Source organism: Oculina patagonica, chromosome 2 (genome assembly GCF_052425735.1).
Source record: "Oculina patagonica isolate OP01 chromosome 2, crgOcupat, whole genome shotgun sequence".
Taxonomy (NCBI): domain Eukaryota; kingdom Metazoa; phylum Cnidaria; class Anthozoa; order Scleractinia; family Oculinidae; genus Oculina; species Oculina patagonica.
In genome coordinates, this window is record NC_135759.1 from 12,040,893 (window position 1) to 12,063,339 (window position 22,447).

Genomic DNA, 22,447 nt, shown 5'->3' on the forward strand with positions numbered 1-22,447 from the left:
GTCAAATGTCAGGTACACTTTGGACTATTGGAAGAAGATTTGCCTGTTGTGTTTGAGCCCAAAGAAGAAGGGGCATGGCCTGAGAGGCTAGAAGTTAAAGGCTGTCTTCACCGAATTCCCCCCGGGTCTTCGAGCCAAATGTATGTTCCAATATGCAACAGCACTGAGCGAGAAATGACCTTATGTAGGCGGACAGAACTTGGCACTATACAGTTAGTGCAATCCGTCACTCCACTGCCAGTCGAAGCTGAACAGAAACAAGAGGAAGAGAAAGGTGAAACTCGGAGTGAGGCAACCAGTTATGAGTGGGGGCCAAGTCAGCCCAAACAAGGTGAAGCACAGCGGACTCCCACAGTTGATTTGAGCCATTTGTCAAGTGAGCAACAGGTGATTGTCAAGGAAATGTTGAGGGAAGAGTCTGGGGCCTTCGCTACAGATGATGGTGACATTGGATGTGCCGAACACTTGAAATTAGAAATCAACCTGAGAGATGACGTCCCAGTACAAAAAACATACAATTCAATTCCAAAGCCCTTGTACGAAGAGGTAAAGTCACACTTGCAGGATATGATCAATCATGGCTGGATAAGCGACTCAAAGTCACCCTACTCTTCCCCAGTGGTGTGTGTGAGAAAAAAAGATGTCAGTCTGAGACTATGTGTCAACTATAGGCAGTTAAACAACAAAACTGAGGATGACCGCCAGCCCATCCCTCGCATCCAAGACATCGTGAATAGTCTCAGTGGGAACACCTACTTCTCAGATTCGTAGCAGAAGAACACCGACATCTAACGGCGTTCATCACCCCTTGGGGTTTATACCAGTGGAACCGCATCCCTTTTGGCCTTAAAAATGCACCGGCGGCTTACCAGAGGTACATGGAGAAATGCCTGGAGGTTCTTCGTGATGAAATATGTATTCCATATCTTGATGATGTCCTAGTGTACAGTAGAACATTTTCTGAGCATGTAGACAATGTGCCCAGGGTACTTAGACGTTTGCAGGAGTATGGTATCAAGCTACAGCCAAAGAAATGTGAGTTGTTTAAGCCCCGTGTTCTTTACTTAGGCAGAAGAGTTTGAACATCAACAAGACAGAGAAGATGTTACCAAAACTGTACAGACTCTCGGTGGAAGATCCGAAGACATGTACGTAAATAACCACTCTGAGTGTCCTAAGCTAATTGATTCCGCAATCCGTGGGCTGACCGAAAGATTCTCAAACGAAATTGGCAAGCTCCGGTGTGAAATATCTGAACTCAGAAGTTCAAATGTTTCTCCTGCGGGAACGTCAGATGAAACAAGACTCCAAGCCGAAAACAATGATTTAAAACGGAGGCTAGAGGACATGGAAAAGCGTTATAACTCGTTGAAGCAAGAATCACAAGCACTACATGACGAAAACAAAAGTTTATTGACGGCTTTACGACTTCTTAACTCTGAAATTGAGAAAGAAAACAAATCAAATCAAGAAGCAAATTTGCATACACAAGAACCCTCCAGGGATTCTTCTGATCAAGACCCCGCGTGGAATTTAGCTCAATCAAAGAATGGCGCGAAAAAGAAAAAGATAAGATCTAGAAACAAGAACAAAGAGCCACCTCCTAACACCAACGACTCCGAAAATGCCGTGCCAGAAAAAGAACGCACTACCCTATTGATTGGAGACTCCATGATAAAAAATATCCAAGGTACACAGTTGGGAAAGGCTGTTGGCCATCGCGTGGTGGTGAAATCGTTCTCTGGTGCCACCACTAAAGCTATGAAGGATTACCTAAAACCAAATTTGGAGCTTTCACCGGATCAAGTGATTCTACATGTTGGCACTAACGACCTCAAGCATAAAGAACCGCAGCAAGTTGCCGACGCGATCGTTGATCTCGCCAGACAGATCGAAAACTCATCTGATGCCACAGTTACCTTATCGGAACTTGTTTCCAGAAGGGACGGGCTCAACGAAGCGGTGAAAACAACGAATAAACTTCTAAAGAATTACTGCCGACAAAATGGATGGGAACTTATCCAGCATCAAAACATCTCAGAAAAGGGATTAAACAGGGGTGGAATACACCCTAATGTTAAAGGTAACTTACTATTTTTTAAGAATTTTCAGTCAAGCTTAGGTTGATATGATGCGCTCTCCACTAATGCCGTGCCTGTTCAACCTTCTAATGGCAATGCTGAGGAATCTCGAATGTTAAATCAAAGCGTTAAGAAGTTTAGCTCAGTATTGCCATTACAACGCGGTTTTAAATTAGCCTCTTTAAATATCAATAAATTAACCACCCACATAGATGAGCTTAGAATTCTTCTAGCAAATAACGAAATAGATATTATATCGATTAATGAAACTAAGCTCAATGAAACTGTCACTGACGGTGAGGTCAACATTCCTGGTTACGATATAGTTCGACGTGATAGAATTACAGACGGTGGTGGAGGAGTATGCTTTTATGTCAAAAAATCTATAAATTTTACCATACGTAGTGACTTAAATATGGATACTCTTGAAAATCTATGCCTAGAAATTCAAAAACCGAGATCAAAGCCGTTTGTTGTTGTCACGTGGTACAGACCACCTGATTCTCCCATAGGTATCTTTTCATCCTTCGAAACTCTGATTGGGAAACTCGACTCTGAAAATATTGAATATTATCTAATGGGAGATCTCAACTGTAACATGAATGCTACTCGACATGACAATGACACGCGCAAACTAATGAGTATCATGGATGTTTATGGACTTCAGCAACTTATAACTGAACCAACGAGGATAACTCCGACTTCTTCAACTTTAATTGATGTGATCTACACCAATTGTCCTGATAAGATTGTATGCTCGGGAGTCTGTCATATCAGTATTAGCGACCATAGCCTAGTTTTTGCCTACAGAAAATTATCTGTTAATGGAATATCTGGTGGACACAATACTATAACTTATAGGAACTTTCGAAAATTCAATCGAAATCATTTTCGAAATGATGTTGCGTCACAAAATTGGGATCCGGTATATAACTCAATTAATCCCAATGAAATGTGGTCACAATGGAAATGCTTGTTTCTTTCGATTGTCGACAAGCATGTTCCACTGAGAACAATGCGTGTTCGCTCACGCAGTTCCCCATGGATTACCTCCGAACTAAAAAAACAGATGCGTCATCGCGATTTTCTAAAAATTAAAGCAATGAAAACCAGTGATCCCAATGATTGGACGCAATTTAAAAAACAACGTAATGCAGTTAATACCGAAATTAGATTAGCCAAGCAAGTCTATTATCAAAATAGTTTTAACGAGTATGTTAGTGATTCTAAGAAGACCTGGCAGACCATTAACGAATTAACTTCACGAAAATCTGGGAAAACATCAGTTACGTCTCTAAAAGTAAACGGGGTGTCTGTTACTGACCCAACGGAGATATCAAACGAATTTAACAATTATTTTGCCACCATCGGTCCGAAACTTGCCAGTAACTTTGATCCCTTAGAAAATGACAACTATCAAAAGTATCTCACCAGCACAGACAAACGGTTCCAGCTCCGTCCGACCAGTACAAATAAGGTCCTTTCACTTTTGAATAAACTAAACAAGTCAAAGGCAACTGGCCTTGACAAGATACCTGCTAGGCTCATCCGAGACTGCGCAGATCTCATCTGCATTCCTATTCGTGATATCTTTAACCAATCAATAAGTCTAGGTATATTTCCCGACGATTGGAAATGCGCGAGGGTTACCCCACTCTTTAAACAAGGCGATCGAAACGACCTTAACAACTATCGCCCAATTTCTGTGATCTCCATTGTGGCCAAGGTGTTTGAAAGAATTATTTATGACCAACTATATGCTTATTTAGAAGAACACGATATCATTTGTAAACACCAATCGGGTTTTCGTGCCATTCACTCAACTGTAACGGCTCTCCTCGAGGCCACAGACACTTGGGCATATAATATCGATCACGGCAAAATCAATGCTGTTGTTTTCCTAGATCTAAAAAAGGCCTTCGACACAGTTGACCATGAGATCCTTTTGTCTAAATTAAGTCATTACGGTATATATGGTAATTCACACCAATGGTTTAGGTCATATTTAGAAAACCGCACACAAATGTGCTCTATCAATGGTTCGCTCTCCAGTAGTTGTTCATTATGTTGTGGTGTCCCCCAGGGAACGATTTTAGGGCCACTACTATTTCTATTATATATAAACGATCTTCCGAATTGTCTCTCAAATTGTGAGCCAAGGATGTACGCAGATGACACCCATCTTACATACGCGAGTGACAACACAGACAATATTCAGTTACGCCTAAACCAAGATCTAGAAAACGTTCACAACTGGCTGAGAGCAAACAAACTTACTCTAAATATGACTAAAACCGAGTTTATACTTATTGGATCTAGGCAGAGGCTTAGTAATCTTACAGGTTCCCCGAAAGTTGCAATAAACGATTTTCAAGTTAGCCAGGTCAAGTCTGCAAAATCACTTGGAGTGATTATCGACGACAGACTTGATTGGAGTAGTCATATCGAGAAACTAACAAAGAAAATTGCTTCTGGGATTGGGGCCTTAAAACGAGTAAGGCACCTGGTCCCTCAAGCAACCTTACACCTAATATACAGAGCTTTAATACAACCGCATTTCGACTACTGCAGTACTGTTTGGGGAAACTGTGGGATTACTTTGCAAAACAAGCTACAAAAGCTACAGAATAGAGCAGCCCGTGTTTTGACCTTCTCAAACTATGACGCGCACGCTGGTGATTTATTTGAAATTCTAGGATGGAAAAATCTAGCTCGCCAGCAGCAAATTCAAAGAGCCACGATGGTTTACAGGTCTCTGCACGGGTTGGCTCCAGACTACCTATCATCTAAATTTGAAAAACGAGAAACCGCGTACAACCTAAGGGACTCTGAAAACAAACTAAATGTTCCATTACCGCGCACTAACTATTACAAAAACAGCTTTACGTACAGTGGCGCCATCTTGTGGAACAGTCTTCCTATTAACGTAAGACAAGCAGAGTCCCTTGGGCAATTTAAAAAACTAATTGAACGATTACTCTAGGGCACGGCATTCGTGGAAAGCAGCTTTTTATTTTTGTACATATATTTTTATATTTCCCCTCTTTCTTGTATATATATTATAATTAGATTGTTGTATTGTGAGCTGATGAATTTGACCGTGTTTTAAATAAAGATTATCCAATAGTCTCAGCGGATGGCTACACTATGGACTCAGCGGACGTTGCAGCAGTGGCAGCCCTTAAGGAAACTAAACCAAGAACTGTTGGTGAATTGCGCAAACTCCTGGGTTTCATTAGCTATTACCGCCAATATATTCGCGACTTCTCCAGATTAGCCAAACCTCTGTATGACCTACTTTCAATCAGAGAATGCAGTGAACAGCCTAGCAGAGCTAAAGGATAGAAAGAGCACCCCAAGTGGAAGTTGCCGACATCAAAAGGACAATTGTCCTCAAATCACAAAATTCTGTGGAATGACAGACACCAAGAGCGAGTAAGCTTCCTAATTGAATGTTTAATGCAGCCACGGGTAATGGCTTACCCTGACTTTGAACGACCATTTGTACTGCACACGGATGCCTCAAGTGAAGGGCTTGGGGCGGTACTCTACCAAGAACAAGGGGGAAAGTTGAGAGTTGTTGGCTATGGCTCAAGGACATTGACGCCCGTGGAACGGAACTATCACTTGCACTCAAGAAAATTAGAATTCTTGGCCCTAAAGTGGGCAAACACTGACAAAATCAGGGATTACTTATTCTATGCCCCATCCTTCATCGTTTTCATAGACAATAACCTGTTAACGTATGTGATGTCATCAGCAAAGTTGAATGCCACGGGGCATCGGTGGGTAGCCGAATTAGCAGATTAGAACTTTACAATGAAGTACCAACCGGGCAAGACTAATGTTGATGCGGATATTCTGTCAAGAATTCCATTGGACATAGACAAATATATGAGATTGTACAGAGGAAATACCCAAAGATGTCCTTGCAGCAACCGTGGAAGCAGTTAGGGAACAGGCAAAAGGCACAATCCCATGGGTTTCGGCAATTGCCGCAGACATGACAACTCCTGAACCCACGTTAAAGGACCTGAATCTAAAACCATTCAGCCCGAGTGAACTCAAGGAGGCGCAGCACTCAGATAGTGCTATATGCCGCGCGCTTTACTACAAGACACATGGGATCAAACCGGGTGGTGGCCAACTGAAGAATGAACCCCATGGAGTTGCCAAGCTTATGAGAGAATGGAAGAACCTGGAAGTTGACGAACATGGTATCCTGCGTCGAAGAACAAGCTTTAAGATCCAATTAGTCCTGCCACACATCTTCATCCCAGTCGTACTTAAAGAACTGCACACAGAGATGGGACACCTTGGGGTGGAGAGAGTCGCAGAACTTGCAAGATCCCGCTTCTACTGGCCACATATGTACCGTGACATAGAGCATTTTGTGACACAACGTTGCAGATGTAATCAAACAGAAGAAATCAAACACAGTCACGAAAGCACCTATGATGCATCTGATGACATCAGCACCCTTTGAAGTGGTTTCCATTGATTTCCTGCATCTGGACAAGAGCAAAGGTGGATATGAATATGTACTACTGATTGTTGATAGCTTTACCAAATATGCCCAAGCCTATGCAACGCGCAATAAGACGGCCCGCACTGCTGCTGAGAAGATCTACAATGAGTTTATCCCGAGATTCGGTTTCCCAGCACGAATACACCATGACCAAGATGGCGAGTTTGAAAATAAGTTGTTCCACAACCTCGAACGTCTAAGTGGAGTTGCTAGCTTGCGAACCACTCCATACCACCCACAGGGAAACGGCCAGGTAGAACACATGAACCGCACCTTACTCTCCATGTTAAGGACCCTAGGCCTCCCGGAGGAAAAGAAATCGAACTGGAAAGATTCTTTAAACAAGCTTATACATGCGTACAACTGTACGAGACACGAAACCACTAGGTTCTCACCATTTTACTTGATGTTTGGCCGTTCTCCACGATTACCGGTTGATTTGCTGTTTGACCTGGGAAACGACCCTCAACAGGGTGATTACCAGGATTATGTAAAGACCTGGCAAGCAGATATGAGATGGGCATATGACATAGCATCTACGAAGACCCAGAACTCGTCAGCCAGAAGTAAAGTGTATTACGACAAGAAGGCTTCTGCTGCAGTCCTACTTTCCGGCGACCACGTACTTGTTAGAAACCTTTCAGAAAGGGGGGGACCTGAAAAGCTCCGTTCACACTGGGAACAGCAAATTTACGTAGTTGAGGAACGCATATCTGATAGTCCAGTCTATCGAGTAAAGCCCAAACATGGCCGTGGGAAACTACGAGTGTTACACTGTTACTTGCTACTTCCTTGAGATGCTTTACCACTGCCTAAACCAACGAGAGCCTCATCCAAGACTACCCAACCAAGATTTAGAGTACTACCCCAGCCTGAAGATACTGAAGAGAGTTCCAATGATGAGTATGAGATGGACACACCGTCCTCTCCAGTCACCCATGAAACAGCCTTTCCGGCGGAAGAAGACACCGCACCAATGGACCCATAGGACCACTGTGATAATGAAGTTTGTGCCAATATGTCAGATACCAAGGACCAACCTGACCAACAAGTGGATACTGATGACTCATCAGTGCCAAATTCATTCATTCGTGATATGACTGATATAGCCCCTCAGCAAAGTGACAATTCAGATTCAGAGGAACACCTAGAGGGATCTGCGCGACCTAGGAGGGAGACACAACCCCTCAGATTCTGACCTACAGCCAGATGGGGTGCCCGAGTACCAACGTTTTAACCCAGTAGTAAATGCAATTCAATGCCCTCAGGTGATACTTCCCTACCAAGTCATTGGCAACTGGCTTGTACCTCACTGCACCCCGCACATCCCATTTGTTCCACAGCTGCAGTTTATGCCACAGCCCATATCGACAAACCAGTACTGAACACTCTTGTAGTCACAACTGATTGCTTCGAGAATTAACCATGGACAAGCAGACCTGTTGCACGCCTTCTGTGACCAAAATCATAAGCGAACTTTGTGTTGGATATTACCTCTAGTTACAAATTGGTTAAAGATAAAACCTGCGGATAATGGAACTGCCGCAATAAGTATTCAGTTTGACACATGATGTGAACTGACGCTCCCCCTAACTACTTTTCTGTTTTTAGTTTTGTATTTACTGTAATAACGTTGGGACGACATTTCTGTTGGAGGGGGAGTGTGTAGCAAGTAGAACGAGAGGGACTGGGCCCAGCCCCAGGTTACATATTATTATGGGATCAGAAAATCCCACATGTTGGCGAAAAACCTAGCGAGAATCGATGAAGTAGTTCCTGAGTGAGATTGAGTAAAGTCTAACACATGCGCTACACATCAGTCACGGATTTCATAATCCTCTAACTCCCACTATTAAATATAAGCTAAAACAAACATTGAGAGGAATCAAACGCAAACACTCCAGTCCAGCCAAACAGAAACTACCAATAACTTTTGACCTTCTGTGTTGACAACAATACTCAATCGACCCACACTCCGAAGACAATGCTGTCTGCTGGGCAGCCATGACCACCGACTACCTCCTCTGCGTAGGAGAATTTACCACCTTACTCCACCTACAGGATGTCAACCTTCACACCACACAAACTGGTGACAAATATGAAGCTCTACACCCTCGCAAGACTGACTAATCAGCAACACTGTAGAGTGGTACTAAATGCTGGTCACGCTCTCCATGCCATTTGTGCAGTCTGCGCTTTAAAGACCAGTCTTAAACATGGAGCGATCCTTTATAAGAAGGCTGAACTGTTCAGCCTGCCAATCACAAATCCCAATGAGACGATTTTATTGGTTGAGAACTCAAATCAACTGGCTATTGGTGAATCGTGATCCAATTTTGTCTCGTTTTGAAACTAAAAAGAGAATTAAATCGGCACAAGACGTACTTTATCTGCTAGATTCTCTTGTTAAAATTCGCCGTTCTGTTGTGAGGGTTCAAACAATCGAAAACAAGCTTAGAAATAGTAAGAGATACACGAACTCGCAAGTGTCCGATTTTATTGCCAGTAACCAGAGTATTGGATAAATGTATGGTGGCCGAGAACTGCCAATCGAAAAATCCTGGTTTTGGAGGATTTTTTTTTTTTTTGATAATTTTTTTGATTTTGATTTGAAATTATTTTTCCTTTCTTTTTCAATTCGTTTTTATTTTCAATTTTAAATTAAAGACAAGTGAAAGTAAAATCAATTGACATCCAAAATTAAATCAAAATGAAATCAAAGTAAAATGAAATGAAATAAAAAAGTTAAGGCAAAGTAAAGTGAAACTGAAATGAAAAACAAAACTAGTGGCAGCGCTCGGCCATACGAAAATTTAATTTACCGTATTTTCTCGATTAAACGCCCCCGGCGTTTATTTCAAACTTGGCCCTATAGGGCCGGCGTTTATTTGAATTCAGGAGTTTTTTCAAGCCCTATGTTTCTAAGAAATGATTTTTATTCATTATTTTTGACAGCTATATAATTAGACATTATTTTTAAAGCATATTCAACCTTTAATAATTGTCTAAGGGGTTGATTTTCAAATACAACTTGGAGACCCGGCGTTTATTCGGGGCCCGGCGTTTAATCGAGAAAATACGGTAATTTTCAAAGCAAAGTGAAAATGATTTTTCGCATGGCCGAGCGCTGCCACTACCAGTGTGCCTTGCGAGATTGAATCTTCCAAAATGGCGGACGGCCGTATGTCACGTATGGCAATGTCGATCCACGATGATAACACAACAGGGGCACCCAGCAAACCGTTTCGGTGAATGTCTGTACGTTTTTCGGATTAAAGTGTGATGAAAAACTGGAGATTTCTACAGCTCAAAAATTCGTGACATGGAAAAAGTAATGCCTGGTGTTCTCGGAGAGAGAAAAATGTCGTTTTGGGCACTAAAAAAGGCCAGCTTCGATTTTCGAGAAGGGTCCAACTGGGTTCACTTTTTGGATGGCCATGGCAAACTTACTTGTCATTGTTATTAAACTGAAAAAGACATTCCTTTATGACTCCTACGATTGTGATAGTTGTACTGTCGTTTTATATATTACCTGGAGGCAGAGAGCCGTAAGACTAGCCTAGCAAATGTATAGAGGTCATTGGTCTCTACGGTTTCCTGTTGAGAGCTCTTCAATTTGCAACATGTTTTGCTTTTGTTTTGACTCATTTCTATTTGCAAGATATGCCTAAGTTCTCAGAATGTCAGAAGTACCCAACGAAAAAAAGGTTATTATCAAAATCCATTCATTAGTGGCCTAGATGATAAATGGGCATGCGCAAAGGCATTTTCAGTTAATTTTTAACTATCCTGGGAAAAAAATATCCGCTCTTCAGAGCCAGCTAGCAATTATTTTAATAGCCGTTTTTGCCAGCCAGCATCCAAAATGTTCTGACTTTTTCCCAGCCAGGAACATTTGTTGACCCTTTTTTGCCAGCAATTTTTGTTTTTGTCCTGGTTTCCCAGCCAGGAACGTTTATTCACCTTTTTCTGCAAGGTATGTTGATTTTCTGTCCTCTTTTGCCAGCAAGTAGTTTTACGCCGAAAAAAAAATGGTTTGTGTCCTTAAACAGACAATTCCGGAAAATTACTTAATGAAAATAGTGTTTTTCTACTTGTTTCAGTCTAAGACAAAATACTTTTGTTTACTTTATAACTAAAAATGGATTTGTCACTCACCTCAAGATTAAAACTGATGAACCCATCGATAAATCAGTGAACGCGAATACAACTTGAATCATTTCAGCACAAACGCTTTAATCGATTTTTTTATAGAACAAAATGTCCGCTAAGCAGGTAGAATTCTAAACTAAATTATCATTATCTTTTCAGGTGAAAATGCTATTATATGATCAATATAAAAGAGATAATTTAACCATTAATTATATTTGATGGATGGGATATAAAGATGATTTCACTGCCAGTAACGCAGAGTCTATTCTGTGAACGGCACACGAAGATGACTCAAAGGCCAACATCGCAGAGTGCCGGAGATTATTCTTCTTCCAGAATCTTTTGCATGTATAGCACGTTAAGATGTTTTAAGTACGAGTTGGCGAAGCACAGTCTTTTTGATGAACGGCACAGTTAGATGCTAAAAAATGCCAGCAAGGCACAGTCTGTAGGATGAACGGAGGCGATGGCGACAAGGACACAATAATTGAATAGTTTGTTTTACTTCACTTTTGAATGTATGATACTTTTATTATGGCGAAACGAATCCGAGAATAATACTCATTTTTGTTGTTGATGTTTAGAAAACTCTTAAAACTAACTGCCATAATTATTTTGTTTCTCATCGGAGTATGAGTCACAAACACCAATGCAAGCACTGCTCACATGAGCGGTAGTCGGCAACCATGGCGACAAGCACAAAATAATTATCGCATCGAACCGAGTCCGAAAGTTCTTTTCATCTTGTTGTTGATGTTTAAGAAAACTCTTAAAACTAACTGCCATAATTATTTTGTTTCTCATCGGAGTATGAGTCACAAACACCAATGCAAGCACTGCTCACATGAGCGGTAGTCGGCAACCATGGCGACAAGCACAAAATAATTATCGCATCGAACCGAGTCCGAAAGTTCTTTTCATCTTGTTGTTGATGTTTAAGAAAACTCTTAAAACTAACGGCCATAATTATTTTGTTTCTCATCGGAGTATGAGTCACAAACACCAATGCAAGCACTGCTCACATGAGCGGTAGTCGGCAACCATGGCGACAAGCACAAAATAATTATCGCATCGAACCGAGTCCGAAAGTTCTTTTCATCTTGTTGTTGATGTTTAAGAAAACTCTTAAAACTAACGGCCATAATTATTTTGTTTCTCATCGGAGTATGAGTCACAAACACCAATGCAAGCACTGCTCACATGAGCGGTAGTCGGCAACCATGGCGACAAGCACAAAATAATTATCGCGTCGAAACGAGTCCGAAAGTTCTTTTCATCTTGTTGTTGATGTTTAAGAAAACTCTTAAAACTAACGGCCATAATTATTTTGTTTCTCATCGGAGTATGAGTCACAAACACCAATGCAAGCACTGCTCACATGAGCGGTAGTCTGCAACCATGGCGACAAGCACAAAATAATTAGCGCATCGAACCGAGTCCGAAAGTTCTTTTCATCTTGTTGTTGACGTTTAAGAAAACTCTTGAAACTAACGGCCATAATTATTTTGTTTCTCATCGGAGTATGAGTCACAAACACCAATGCAAGCACTGCTCACATGAGCGGTAGTCGGCAACCATGGCGACAAGCACAAAATAATTATCGCATCGAAATGCGTCCGAAAGTTCTTCTCATCTTTGTTGCTGATGTTTTAGAAAACTCTTAAAACAAGCGGCCATAATAAAATAATAAGGCAAAATAATTAGGCCAATTGATTTTAACAGTCCCGACATGAGGATCTTCAGAAAACGGAAATGAACTAATCATTTGGCTGAAAATGCTTCAAAATGCAATAAATTGGACAAACTGCAATTATTGTGTCTCTCGTCGGAGTATGCATGAATCACAGAAACCAATGTAAGCACTGCTCACATGAGCGGTATTCTGCAATTATGACGACAAGCATAAAAAAATTAGGCAATTCGACCTCTTCGAAAAAAAGACTGAAACCTATCTCGGAATGTTACCTTTTAATTTAAAGGGCTGACATTTGTTACCTCTCGGTCAAATGAATCAAAGGAATACTTGTTTCGGCTTTGCGCGCGACCGTCATCAGGGTTGTCACACAATCTGAAAAATGCGTCACGGAGTGCAAAAGCAATGTAGTTTTATTATTATTATTATTATTATTATTATTATTTCTTTCACATATCGCCATTTCAATTCAGTTTCGATATATTTTCATCCCTTTCGAAAAATGGTTGTTGCACAAGCAACGTGAAAATAATGTTGTAAAAAAATGATTAGCGAAGCCGGAAATAAATAATTAATAGCCAGATATCTGATCACGATGAGACAATTTTTCGTTGGATCGTTTTCTCGACTCCTTATCATGCTTATAGTTTAAACGTCCCTCAGGCCCTTCTGATCTGAATACAAGATTAATTACTTTGCCAAAAAGTAACTGATATAAAGACCATTATCAAAAGTTACGTGCACCAGAGTTCCAGGAGTTATCCAGCACGCGCACGCGGCGCGCATAAATTTAAACTGTGCCGCCCGTTTACCGTTAGAGTTGCAAAATAAAATGCGGGCTTTTATTCGTTGATGTATTTTTGTCAGGTCAATGCCTTATGGATTAAAATGATCTGCTAATATCTTTTCGAGGTCGAATGAATGGTTTCTTTTCATCTTTCGATTTTGTTTCATTCGGATTTATTAGCGAACAATGAAAATACATGTTCATGAATGCTATCCTCCAGCTAACGAAAACCTCGTCGAATGGTATATTTTCATGCAGGTAAGAGCTACACAAAAGACCATTAACACTGTACTTACAATTTGGGGCAGCTGCTTTAAAATATACCCGGTAATACACCACCTGAATGACCTTGAATAACTTGTGTGTTTCTTACATCCCATCGCGCGCGCCGGAAAGCTGAAAAGTTGAACACGATATTATTCATCAAACGCCGCTTAAACTGCTCAAGACTGCTTAATCAACAGAGAAAAGGGACCACTCGATACTCACCAAGAACTATGTCGGTCAAGCTGGTTATCCTATGCGTAGTTATTCCATAAAACGCTGGCTAGATGGCCACACATTCGCTTTGGGCCGAGCGCGCTGTTCAACTGACTCTAAATCGTTCACATGCTCGTATTACATAAAGAAAAGGAAACAGGCCTGTTTTGCCTCTTCAGTGACAGCAGAATAACCGATAGAAACAATAGAAATAAAGTTAGCAATTACTTCATATTGTTTACAAATGCAAGTTAGTCAGTTATTAAATTCTCGTTTATCCGCGCGTCTTTTTTTGTCTGTGTTTTAGCCAGCAGAAAGATTTTGGTTCATTTTTCCAAGGTACAATCGATATTTTATAAAATCCCAGCAAATTTTCTCCAAGGAAAACCGTCCCAGCAAACGCTCAATCTTATTCCTAAATTTGCCAGCCAGCTCAAGTTTACCTTGCAGAGCGGATATTTTGTGGAGCGGTTTCGTTGGGCACGTCTGAGAATGTTTGCTCTGGATGGACAAGCTAAATAATCAAAATTTCGGGAAATGTTGATTATAAATTGAATATTTTTTACTATTCAAAGATATATTGTATATTATTACGGACATATTTATCTTTGTCCTTCTTTGCCAGAGACTGTTGTAGCTTTACTTTGAGAAAGCCAAAATTCGGTTTAGAGAGATTCTGTGTTGTAAAGGTCATGCTTCATGCATTAATTTGATCAAGGGCTTTGTCTCTTGAGCTCGATGTTTGGTTTTACCTTCCTTGTTCGTTGTGTTACGATCTGGCACCACATGATTAGATTTAAAATCTCAAGCATGTAAACACTGAAATTGCAGTCAGGAATATTCATAACTCAAATATTTATCTGTCACTGACTATTATCAAACGTTTTAAACAATGTTTGTTTGAAACTCTTATAAAGACGTTTCGGCCGAGAATCTTTGGCCTTCCTCGGTTTTGAAAAAAGCCAACGGCTTACAACGGTTACATTATGGGCGTGCGATAGTGTCTCACAGAACACGCGTGACATGGCGAAAGCGCGCGATCGCTGCGCGAGACTTTAAATGTCACACTAGCGACTTGTAAATGTCGGGAATGTCAATATGTTCATTTCCCGCGTTCTGGTCCCTTAGAGAATGCCATGCCTCAAGGAAGAGCCTCTTGTGATAGTCCGTCATCATAGCCACGATGGTTTCCTGGTCGAAATCCATGTTGTGGTTGAATTCGTTCGCGTGTTGGGCCACTTTTGAGTTGCTGTCACAAACATGAACTGCCCTTTTGTGTTCTTTTATCCTAGTTTGCAGGGCCTTGTACGTTTGTCCGTAATAAACAAAATCGCAATCACTGCAAGCAATTTTGTAAACAACGCCTCTGGTCTGTGCCGCTGAAGGTTTATCCTTCGGTCGTGGAAAGCGAGTAGGCAAGACATTCAAAGGTTTATAACCTACTTTCAGGCCATTATCGCGCAACACTCGGGAGAGTCTCTCAGATACGCCTCTGACGTACGGGAGTACAACGAAAGTGTTGGACATTGGTGTTGTGTTTGTGGTGGAAGTGTCGCTGTTATTTGGCTCGTGGTTAGCAGTGTCGCGGTAAGCTTTACAACTTTGAATAAAACGTAATGGGTAGTTGTTATCCTTAAGTACCTTGATTACGTGTTTCCTCTCTCTCGCTCGCTCTGCATTTGTAGTTGGAATTTGTTTGGCTCTGTTAAGGAGTGTATTAACCACTGACCTTTTGTGCTGCGATGGATGATGAGAATTATAATCAAGGTACTTGTCCATGTGTGTTGGTTTTCGGTACATGTTTACTTGAACGTGGCCACGGACTCTGGAAGTTGTTGTGTCCAGGAATGAAAGCCTGTTGTCTTCCTCGATCTCCTTTGTGAACTGAATGTTTGGGTCGATGGAATTAAGGTGATCGTGGAACTCTTGCACATGGTCTTTTTTGAGACAAACGTGGCTGTCATCAACGTACCTATACCACCATTTTGGAGGATGCGCTGCGGTGGAGATTGCTCTTGTCTCTATGTACTCCATCACCAAGTTAGCGATAGTGGCACTCACGGGAGACCCCATGGCACAACCAAACGTTTGCTGGTAATGTTCTTGTTCGTAAGTGAAAAAACTGTTCTTTAAGACAAACTCCAGAAGTCGCATGACGTTTGGAACAGAAATGTCTGTCCGTTCTGCTAGAGTAGTGTCCTGCAGTAATTTCTCACGAGTGATCCGCAGAGCTAGTTCTACTGGAATGGAGGTGAACAAAGCAATGACGTCAAACGATACCATGATCTCATCTTCTGCAATCAATTGATCTCTTATATGCTGGGCGAACACAGCACTGTTCTTTACTGAGTATTTCCCCTCCAGTAGTGGGGTTAAAGATGGAAACCAAATGTTTGATGCAGCTGGTTATTGGACGCAGTGGTATACCAGGTTTGTGGATCTTTGGGAGGCCATAGAATGATGCTGGGGTGGCATCAGTACTATGGAGGCGGTGGTATAATTTGGAATCCATCTGCTCAGTGTTTGGGTCATGAGTCGTAAGAGAAGAATGTGAGGGGTTCAGCACTCGAAGACAACGAAGTTTAAAATGATTAGAACGCAATTAGGTACAAGCCTTTAGGCACGAATATTAATTTAACCTAAAACGATTAACAACGCAAATTTGTACTGGTAGAAGTCTTTCACACACTAAAACGTTGCTAATAGTTAACCAAAGGGAACTCATTTCGTGACAATTGATCATTTCTGCTGAGTTGCACAATTTAGAATTGCAGCATCATTCAATGCAGGTGTGAAGTGATATTTACAAGTGTTTTTGTAGCCTGTTGTGAAATTACTTCTGGTGGAAGCAGTAAACGCTAAAAATTTTTGCTTCTGTTCAGAGGTTAATGCATATCATGGCCAAAAAAAACAGCAACTGTTTACTGGAAATGTAGTCGTTAGAAATGGCATGTGTAGCCGTAAGGTAAAGAATAACGCTAGGAGAAGTGGCTTTTGGTAATATCCAAACAAAAATTTACTTCTCAATGTGGGGTTTTAAGATTGCATGACAAGACAAAAGGTAACTCTGTCGTGCATAACCTTTATTGGGAACCCTGCATTATGCCGAGTAGAAATCTTTCTAACTCGAAAGGAAACAACTATTTTGATTAAAGGCAAACATCAAAGTTTACCATTTTTAACCAAGCCAAAGTATATGAGTCACAAAGCACCCAGCCGTCGTGACTGACAAATACAGCAAAATGCTTGAACTGAAAGACATTTGAATTCTTCCATGATATGTTCGAACAACAATGCCCAGGATTAACCTTCTACTCATACTAACTTCATGCAAAAAAATTGATATCTCGAAGAGATCTTTGATTACTAAACTGGCCCATATTAAATACAGCTTACATGTTGCATGCATGTTACAATGTAATCCCTGTCAGTGCATATGCACATGTAAGATACTGTAAGGTTGTAAACTTTGGAGAGAAAATGCTTTCTCTTGCCAATGTGAACACCATTGTTAGTTAAATCTTTGTCAAAAGAGATTTTGTTCCCACAACAGAATTTCCCTCCGCAACAAAATTTCCCCTCCGCAACAGTATTTCCCCTCTGTAACAGTGTTATAATCATTCCTCTTAACAACAGCTTAAAACATACAATCTCTTTGAAACTTAACCTAAGCCCAAAATTAGAAGATGTGAAAACATGAGGTTGATTTAATTAATTACAAGTTGACAAACAAAACTTTTAGGCCTTAAAATGTTGCGGAGGGGAAAACAGCATACAGATTGTTGTCTGCTGCTGACACACTGAGAGAAATATCAATTTTGGGCAATGTTAAAGTTATCTTGTCTTAAGAAGTTTGTGTCCCATACCATCTCAGCAAAATTTCTGTTTTCTATTTTTTACCAGTAAAACATATAACAATTCCCCTCCGCAACAGCAATTATCACTATCAATGGTAATTAATGATAATTTATGCACAAACAACAATTGACGACAAAAAATATTTAGCATTTTCATAAATCCTAGATAATATGCTATCCATTTGTCTGTAATTTGAGTAAGTTAAACAAATTTTATTTTTCAATTTTTTTTGTCCATAATACTGTGGAATAATTATAAATATATAACCCTCCCCCTTTAGTCTCTTCCAAAACGTTGCTCCTCGCATTGCTAAGACTAAGGACTATTCCTTACCAATATGCCTCTTCCTACCACTCTAGTTTTCAGTTTCATTGGGCCACCTTTTGGGCAGTTTGTTTTGTGTCCCAATATATGCATTACATTAAACTGCTCATTTGAGGCCGAAACCTGTGTGCTGTTTTTCTTGTGGTAAGGGGCAGGGCCCAGGACATTAAGTGATATTAATATTGTTAATTATAGTTTAATGAAGCCAACATGTGCTAGCATCGCATTACATTGTATATTCACTTATCACTGTTTAGTTTGATCATTTAGCTTATTCCCTACCCACCCTACCCCTAGCAGTTTGTTTTGTGCCCCAATATATGCATTACATTACACTGCTCATTTCAGGCCCAAACCTGTGGGCTGTTTTGTTTTTGTTTTTGTTTTTTTTGTGGTAAGGAGCAGGGGCCATTAAGGTTTGTATTGTACTCACATTTCATCATCAATTGTCTGTCCTTTCCTTTCCTGTAAAAAAGAATTTACAAGGATTAACTTGTAAATCATCAGAAAGCATAAGAACTACTGTACAAGACCAGTTTTTAACCATGGGAAGCCAGTCGGTAAATCGTTCCCGGCTCCCTGGTCATGGTCACGCAAGATTTGATGTTTACTAGCGATCACTCATTTAACATGGACACTTTTCTCTCTATTTAGAGTGACATGTATATTTTTGTTTCATTCGAGTGTTTTACCAGAAGAGAGGACTGATTATAATCACATAGCGAAACCAAAGACCCCTTGGACATGTCCAAGCTATTTTAAAACTACCACTACGTCAGACCCATGCCACGCAATCGCTCGCCTGTTGTTGTTAATCATTCACCTATTTTAAAAATATTTACAAATACCCTGCTCTCTGTTTGTGTGAAATATTATTTTTTGTGTTATTCAGGCGTTTGATCGGGGCAAGTACAAGTCGTACAATTTACCTGGAACGTTGATTGTATTTTGGGAATCATAAGCAAGAATACGTCAAGGCAAGAGATACACGTCATTGCGCCAGGGGAATTACCTCCTGAATTACGCAGTCAGGTATGCTCTATTTATACTTGCAAAAGATTGTGGGACAACGCTAAACAGAGAAACACAAAGCGACGGACTTACACTGTAGGTTACCGGTACTCTTTATTTTGGCATAAAATGGACTTCTTTTTAATGCCATTCATGAACTGGTTTGGGTTTATTTTATTGAACATTCAGAACAAAATAAATATTTGCATGTTTAAGCAGGAATTTATCCAGCCAGGCATGTGGTTTAAAGCACAAAAATGACGTGGTGAAGGAAATTCATGTCATGCACACTCTGTGGCTTACACAAACAAGACTTGTGGTTTCTGAAGTGAATGCTTTTCTAAAGATTTTTTACTCTATGCTGCCAAGCCTTTCTAGCCAAAGAACTGTTCAAAAGAGGTCGTCAAACATTAACAGCATGGTTACAAACTGCTTGAAGTTTATGTCATAAAAAATGTTGTGGTTATTCATCGTGGTAGAGTACAATAATAAAGTATTATTTCGTTTGTCTCACGACGTAGTCACATGTGATGGAGATCGCAACGTTTCGACTGCATACTGCTAGTCTTCATCAGGCGATAAGGTCGACTGGTTGTGCGTTAGCTTATAAAGCACACGGCTGTGTGTGATTGGTTGGTTTTCAACAGCTCTGATTGGTGCATTTCGATCCTCAGTGTTCTGCATGCTGGTGTACTGTTGCTCCCTCGGCGGTCCGCAGTCGTACAGTTCTCCTGTTGTTGTGTTTTTTGATCGTGGGCATCCATGCTTCAGGAATTTCAATTCCACTGTCCCTGTTGATATTATTAGGGTGAAGTCTTATGTGAATTGCCTCTTTGACCCGGCGTGTGTACCAGTGCGAGTCACGATCAATAAACTTTACCTTTTTTGCTTGAAGTTTCTTGTTAATCAATGCCTTTGTTTGTTTTTTTTTTTCAACCTTATTCTAAAGTAAACCTTTTCTGGCCAGACAGCTTGTAGCAGCACTTTGCCATGGGCAGTGGGTAGCGGTTGGTGAGTGGTGCACAACAGATAGCAGGTGGTAGGTGACAGGTAGCAAGCGGGTGGTGGGTAGCAGGTAGCTGATGTGGGAAGCAGGTGGCTGTTGGCAGGTAGCAAGCGGGTGGCGGGTGACAGGTAGCAAGCAGGTGGCAGGTGGCAGGTAGCAAGCGGGTGGCGGGACTAGCTGATGTGGGTAACAGGTGTCTGGTGACAGGTAGCAAGTGGGTGGCAGGTAGCGGGTAGCTGATGCGGGTGGCTGGTGACAGATAGCAAGCAGGTGGCAGGTGGCAGGTAGCAAGCGGGTGGCGGGACTAGCTGATGTGGGTAACAGGTGTCTGGTGACAGGTAGCAAGTGGGTGGCAGGTAGCGGGTAGCTGATGTGGGTAGCAGGTGGCTGATGACAGGTAGCAAGTGGGTGGCGGATAGCTGATGTGGATAGCAGGTGGCTGGTGACAGGTAGCAAGTGGGTGGCAGTACCAGATAGCTGATGTGGGTAGCAGGTGACAGGCAGCAAGCGGCTGGCGGGTAGCTGATGTGGGTAACAGGTGTCTGGTGACAGGTAGCAAGCAGGTGGCAGGTAGCGGGTAGCTGATGCGGGTGGCTGGTGACAGGTAGCAAGCAAGTGGCAGGTAGCGGGTAGCTGATGGAGGTGGCTGGTGACAGGTAGCAAGCAGGGTGGTGGATAGCTGATGTGGGTAGCAGGTGGCAGGTGACAGGTAGCAAGCGGGTGGTGGATAGCTGATGTGGGTAGCAGGTGGCTGATGACAGGTAGCAAGCGGGTGGTGGGTAGCTGATGTGGGTAGCAGGTGACAGGTAGCAAGCAGGGTGGTGGATAGCTGATGTGGGTAGCAGGTGGCTGGTGACAGGTAGCAAGCGGGTGGTGGGTAGCTGATGTGGGTAGCAGGTGGCAGGTGACAGGTAGCAAGCGGGTGGCAGTTACCTGATGTGGGTAGCAGGTGGCTGGTGACAGGTAGCAAGCGGGTGGTGGATAGCTGATGTGGGTAGCAGGTGACAGGTAGCAAGCAGGGTGGTGGATAGCTGATGTGGGTAGCAGGTGGCAGGTGACAGGTAGCAAGCGGATGGCAGTTACCTGATGTGGGTAGAAGGTGGCTGGTGACAGGTAGCAAGCGGGTGGTGGATAGCTGATGTGGGTAGCAGGTGGCAGGTGACAGGTAGCAAGTGGGTCGCAGTTACCTGATGTGGGTAGCAGGTGGCTGATGACAGGTAGCAAGCGGGTGGTGGGTAGCTGATGTGGGTAGCAGGTGACAGGTAGCAAGCAGGGTGGTGGATAGCTGATGTGGGTAGCAGGTGGCTGGTGACAGGTAGCAAGCAGGGTGGTGGATAGCTGATGTGGGTAGCAGGTGGCAGGTGACAGGTAGCAAGCGGATGGCAGTTACCTGATGTGGGTAGAAGGTGGCTGGTGACAGGTAGCAAGCGGGTGGTGGATAGCTGATGTGGGTAGCAGGTGGCAGGTGACAGGTAGCAAGCGGGTGGCGGGTAGCTGATGTAGGTAACAGGTGTCTGGTGACAGGTAGCAAGCACGTGGCAGGTAGCGGGTAGCTGATGCAGGTGGCTGGTGACAGGTAGCAAGCAGGTCGCAGGTAGCGGGTAGCTGATGCAGGTGGCTGGTGACAGGTAGCAAGCAGGGTGGTGGATAGCTGATGTGGGTAGCAGGTGGCAGGTGACAGGTAGCAAGCGGGTGGTGGGTAGCTGATGTGGGTAGCAGGTGGCTGATGACAGGTAGCAAGCGGGTGGCAGTTACCTGATGTGGGTAGCCGGTGGCTGATGACAGGTAGCAAGCAGATAGCGGGTAGCTGATGTGGGTAGCAGGTGGCTGGTGACAGGTAGCAAGCAGGTAGCTGATGTGGGTTGCAGGTGACAGGTAGCAAGCGGGTGGCAGTAGCAGAGGCTGGTGACAGGTAGCAAGGGGGTGGCAGGTAGCTGATGTGGGTAGCAGGTGGCTGGTGACAGGTAGCAAGCGGGTGGCAGGTAGCGGATAGCTGATGTGGGTAGCAGGTAGCAAGCAGGTGGCAGTAGCGTGTAGCTGATGGGGGTTGCAGGTGGCTGGTGACTATTACATTAAAAGAATATTAACAACCGAAAGAACAGAATATTCAGTTCAAGTACATCACAAAAAATTTTCCATAAAAGATAATTTCAAAAGAATTTGCCAAGTGCATTACAAAAACTATTGCTCGATTGAATGTAATTTCAATAACAAATTACAGTTCGAGAACATTACAAAAGCAGTGTTCTCCCTAGGTATTTAAGCCCAGGCGGGCCGCCTAGCTTGATTATATTAACAGGAAAATAGTTGCCGCCTGGCTTAAAATTGTTTTTGTTTTTTAACACAACGTTACCTTACTATTTGAGATCTGGAACTGGGAATTCCTATCCATAAGCAAAGACGACGTTCACTTTTTTTACTGTGTTTTCTCGCCTTTAATATCATTATAAAAGTGATTTATCCTTGAATTAATATGTTCAAGCCTGTGAGTGTGATGCATTCGTTTCCTTGAACAGCAGCTACCTTT

General features: G+C 42.2%; 3 protein-coding genes across 5 annotated transcripts in view; 1 reads left to right on the forward strand and 2 right to left on the reverse strand.

The window, feature by feature from the left end:
- Positions 1-22,447, reverse strand: part of LOC144639678 (coiled-coil domain-containing protein 172-like) — a 95,997-nt gene that overhangs the window by 60,920 nt on the left and 12,630 nt on the right. For all 3 annotated transcript variants that reach the window (XM_078498973.1, XM_078498962.1, XM_078498966.1), the window contains exon 3: positions 18,337-18,368. In XM_078498973.1, coding sequence (XP_078355099.1) covers positions 18,337-18,368 — 32 coding nt within the window. The remainder of the gene's footprint in view (positions 1-18,336; positions 18,369-22,447) is intronic.
- On the forward strand, positions 2,054-5,079 carry LOC144638779 (uncharacterized). Its single transcript, XM_078498038.1, has one exon. It carries the CDS (start codon positions 2,194-2,196, stop codon positions 5,062-5,064), a length of 2,871 nt encoding a protein of 956 aa, XP_078354164.1. The 5' UTR covers positions 2,054-2,193; the 3' UTR covers positions 5,065-5,079.
- LOC144638052 (uncharacterized) lies at positions 14,461-16,004 on the reverse strand. The gene is made up of 2 exons (XM_078497154.1): positions 15,751-16,004; positions 14,461-15,693 (listed from the first exon to the last, which is right to left on the reverse strand). The coding sequence occupies exons 1-2, from the start codon at positions 16,002-16,004 to the stop codon at positions 14,784-14,786; spliced, it is 1,164 nt and encodes a 387-aa protein (XP_078353280.1). The 3' UTR covers positions 14,461-14,783.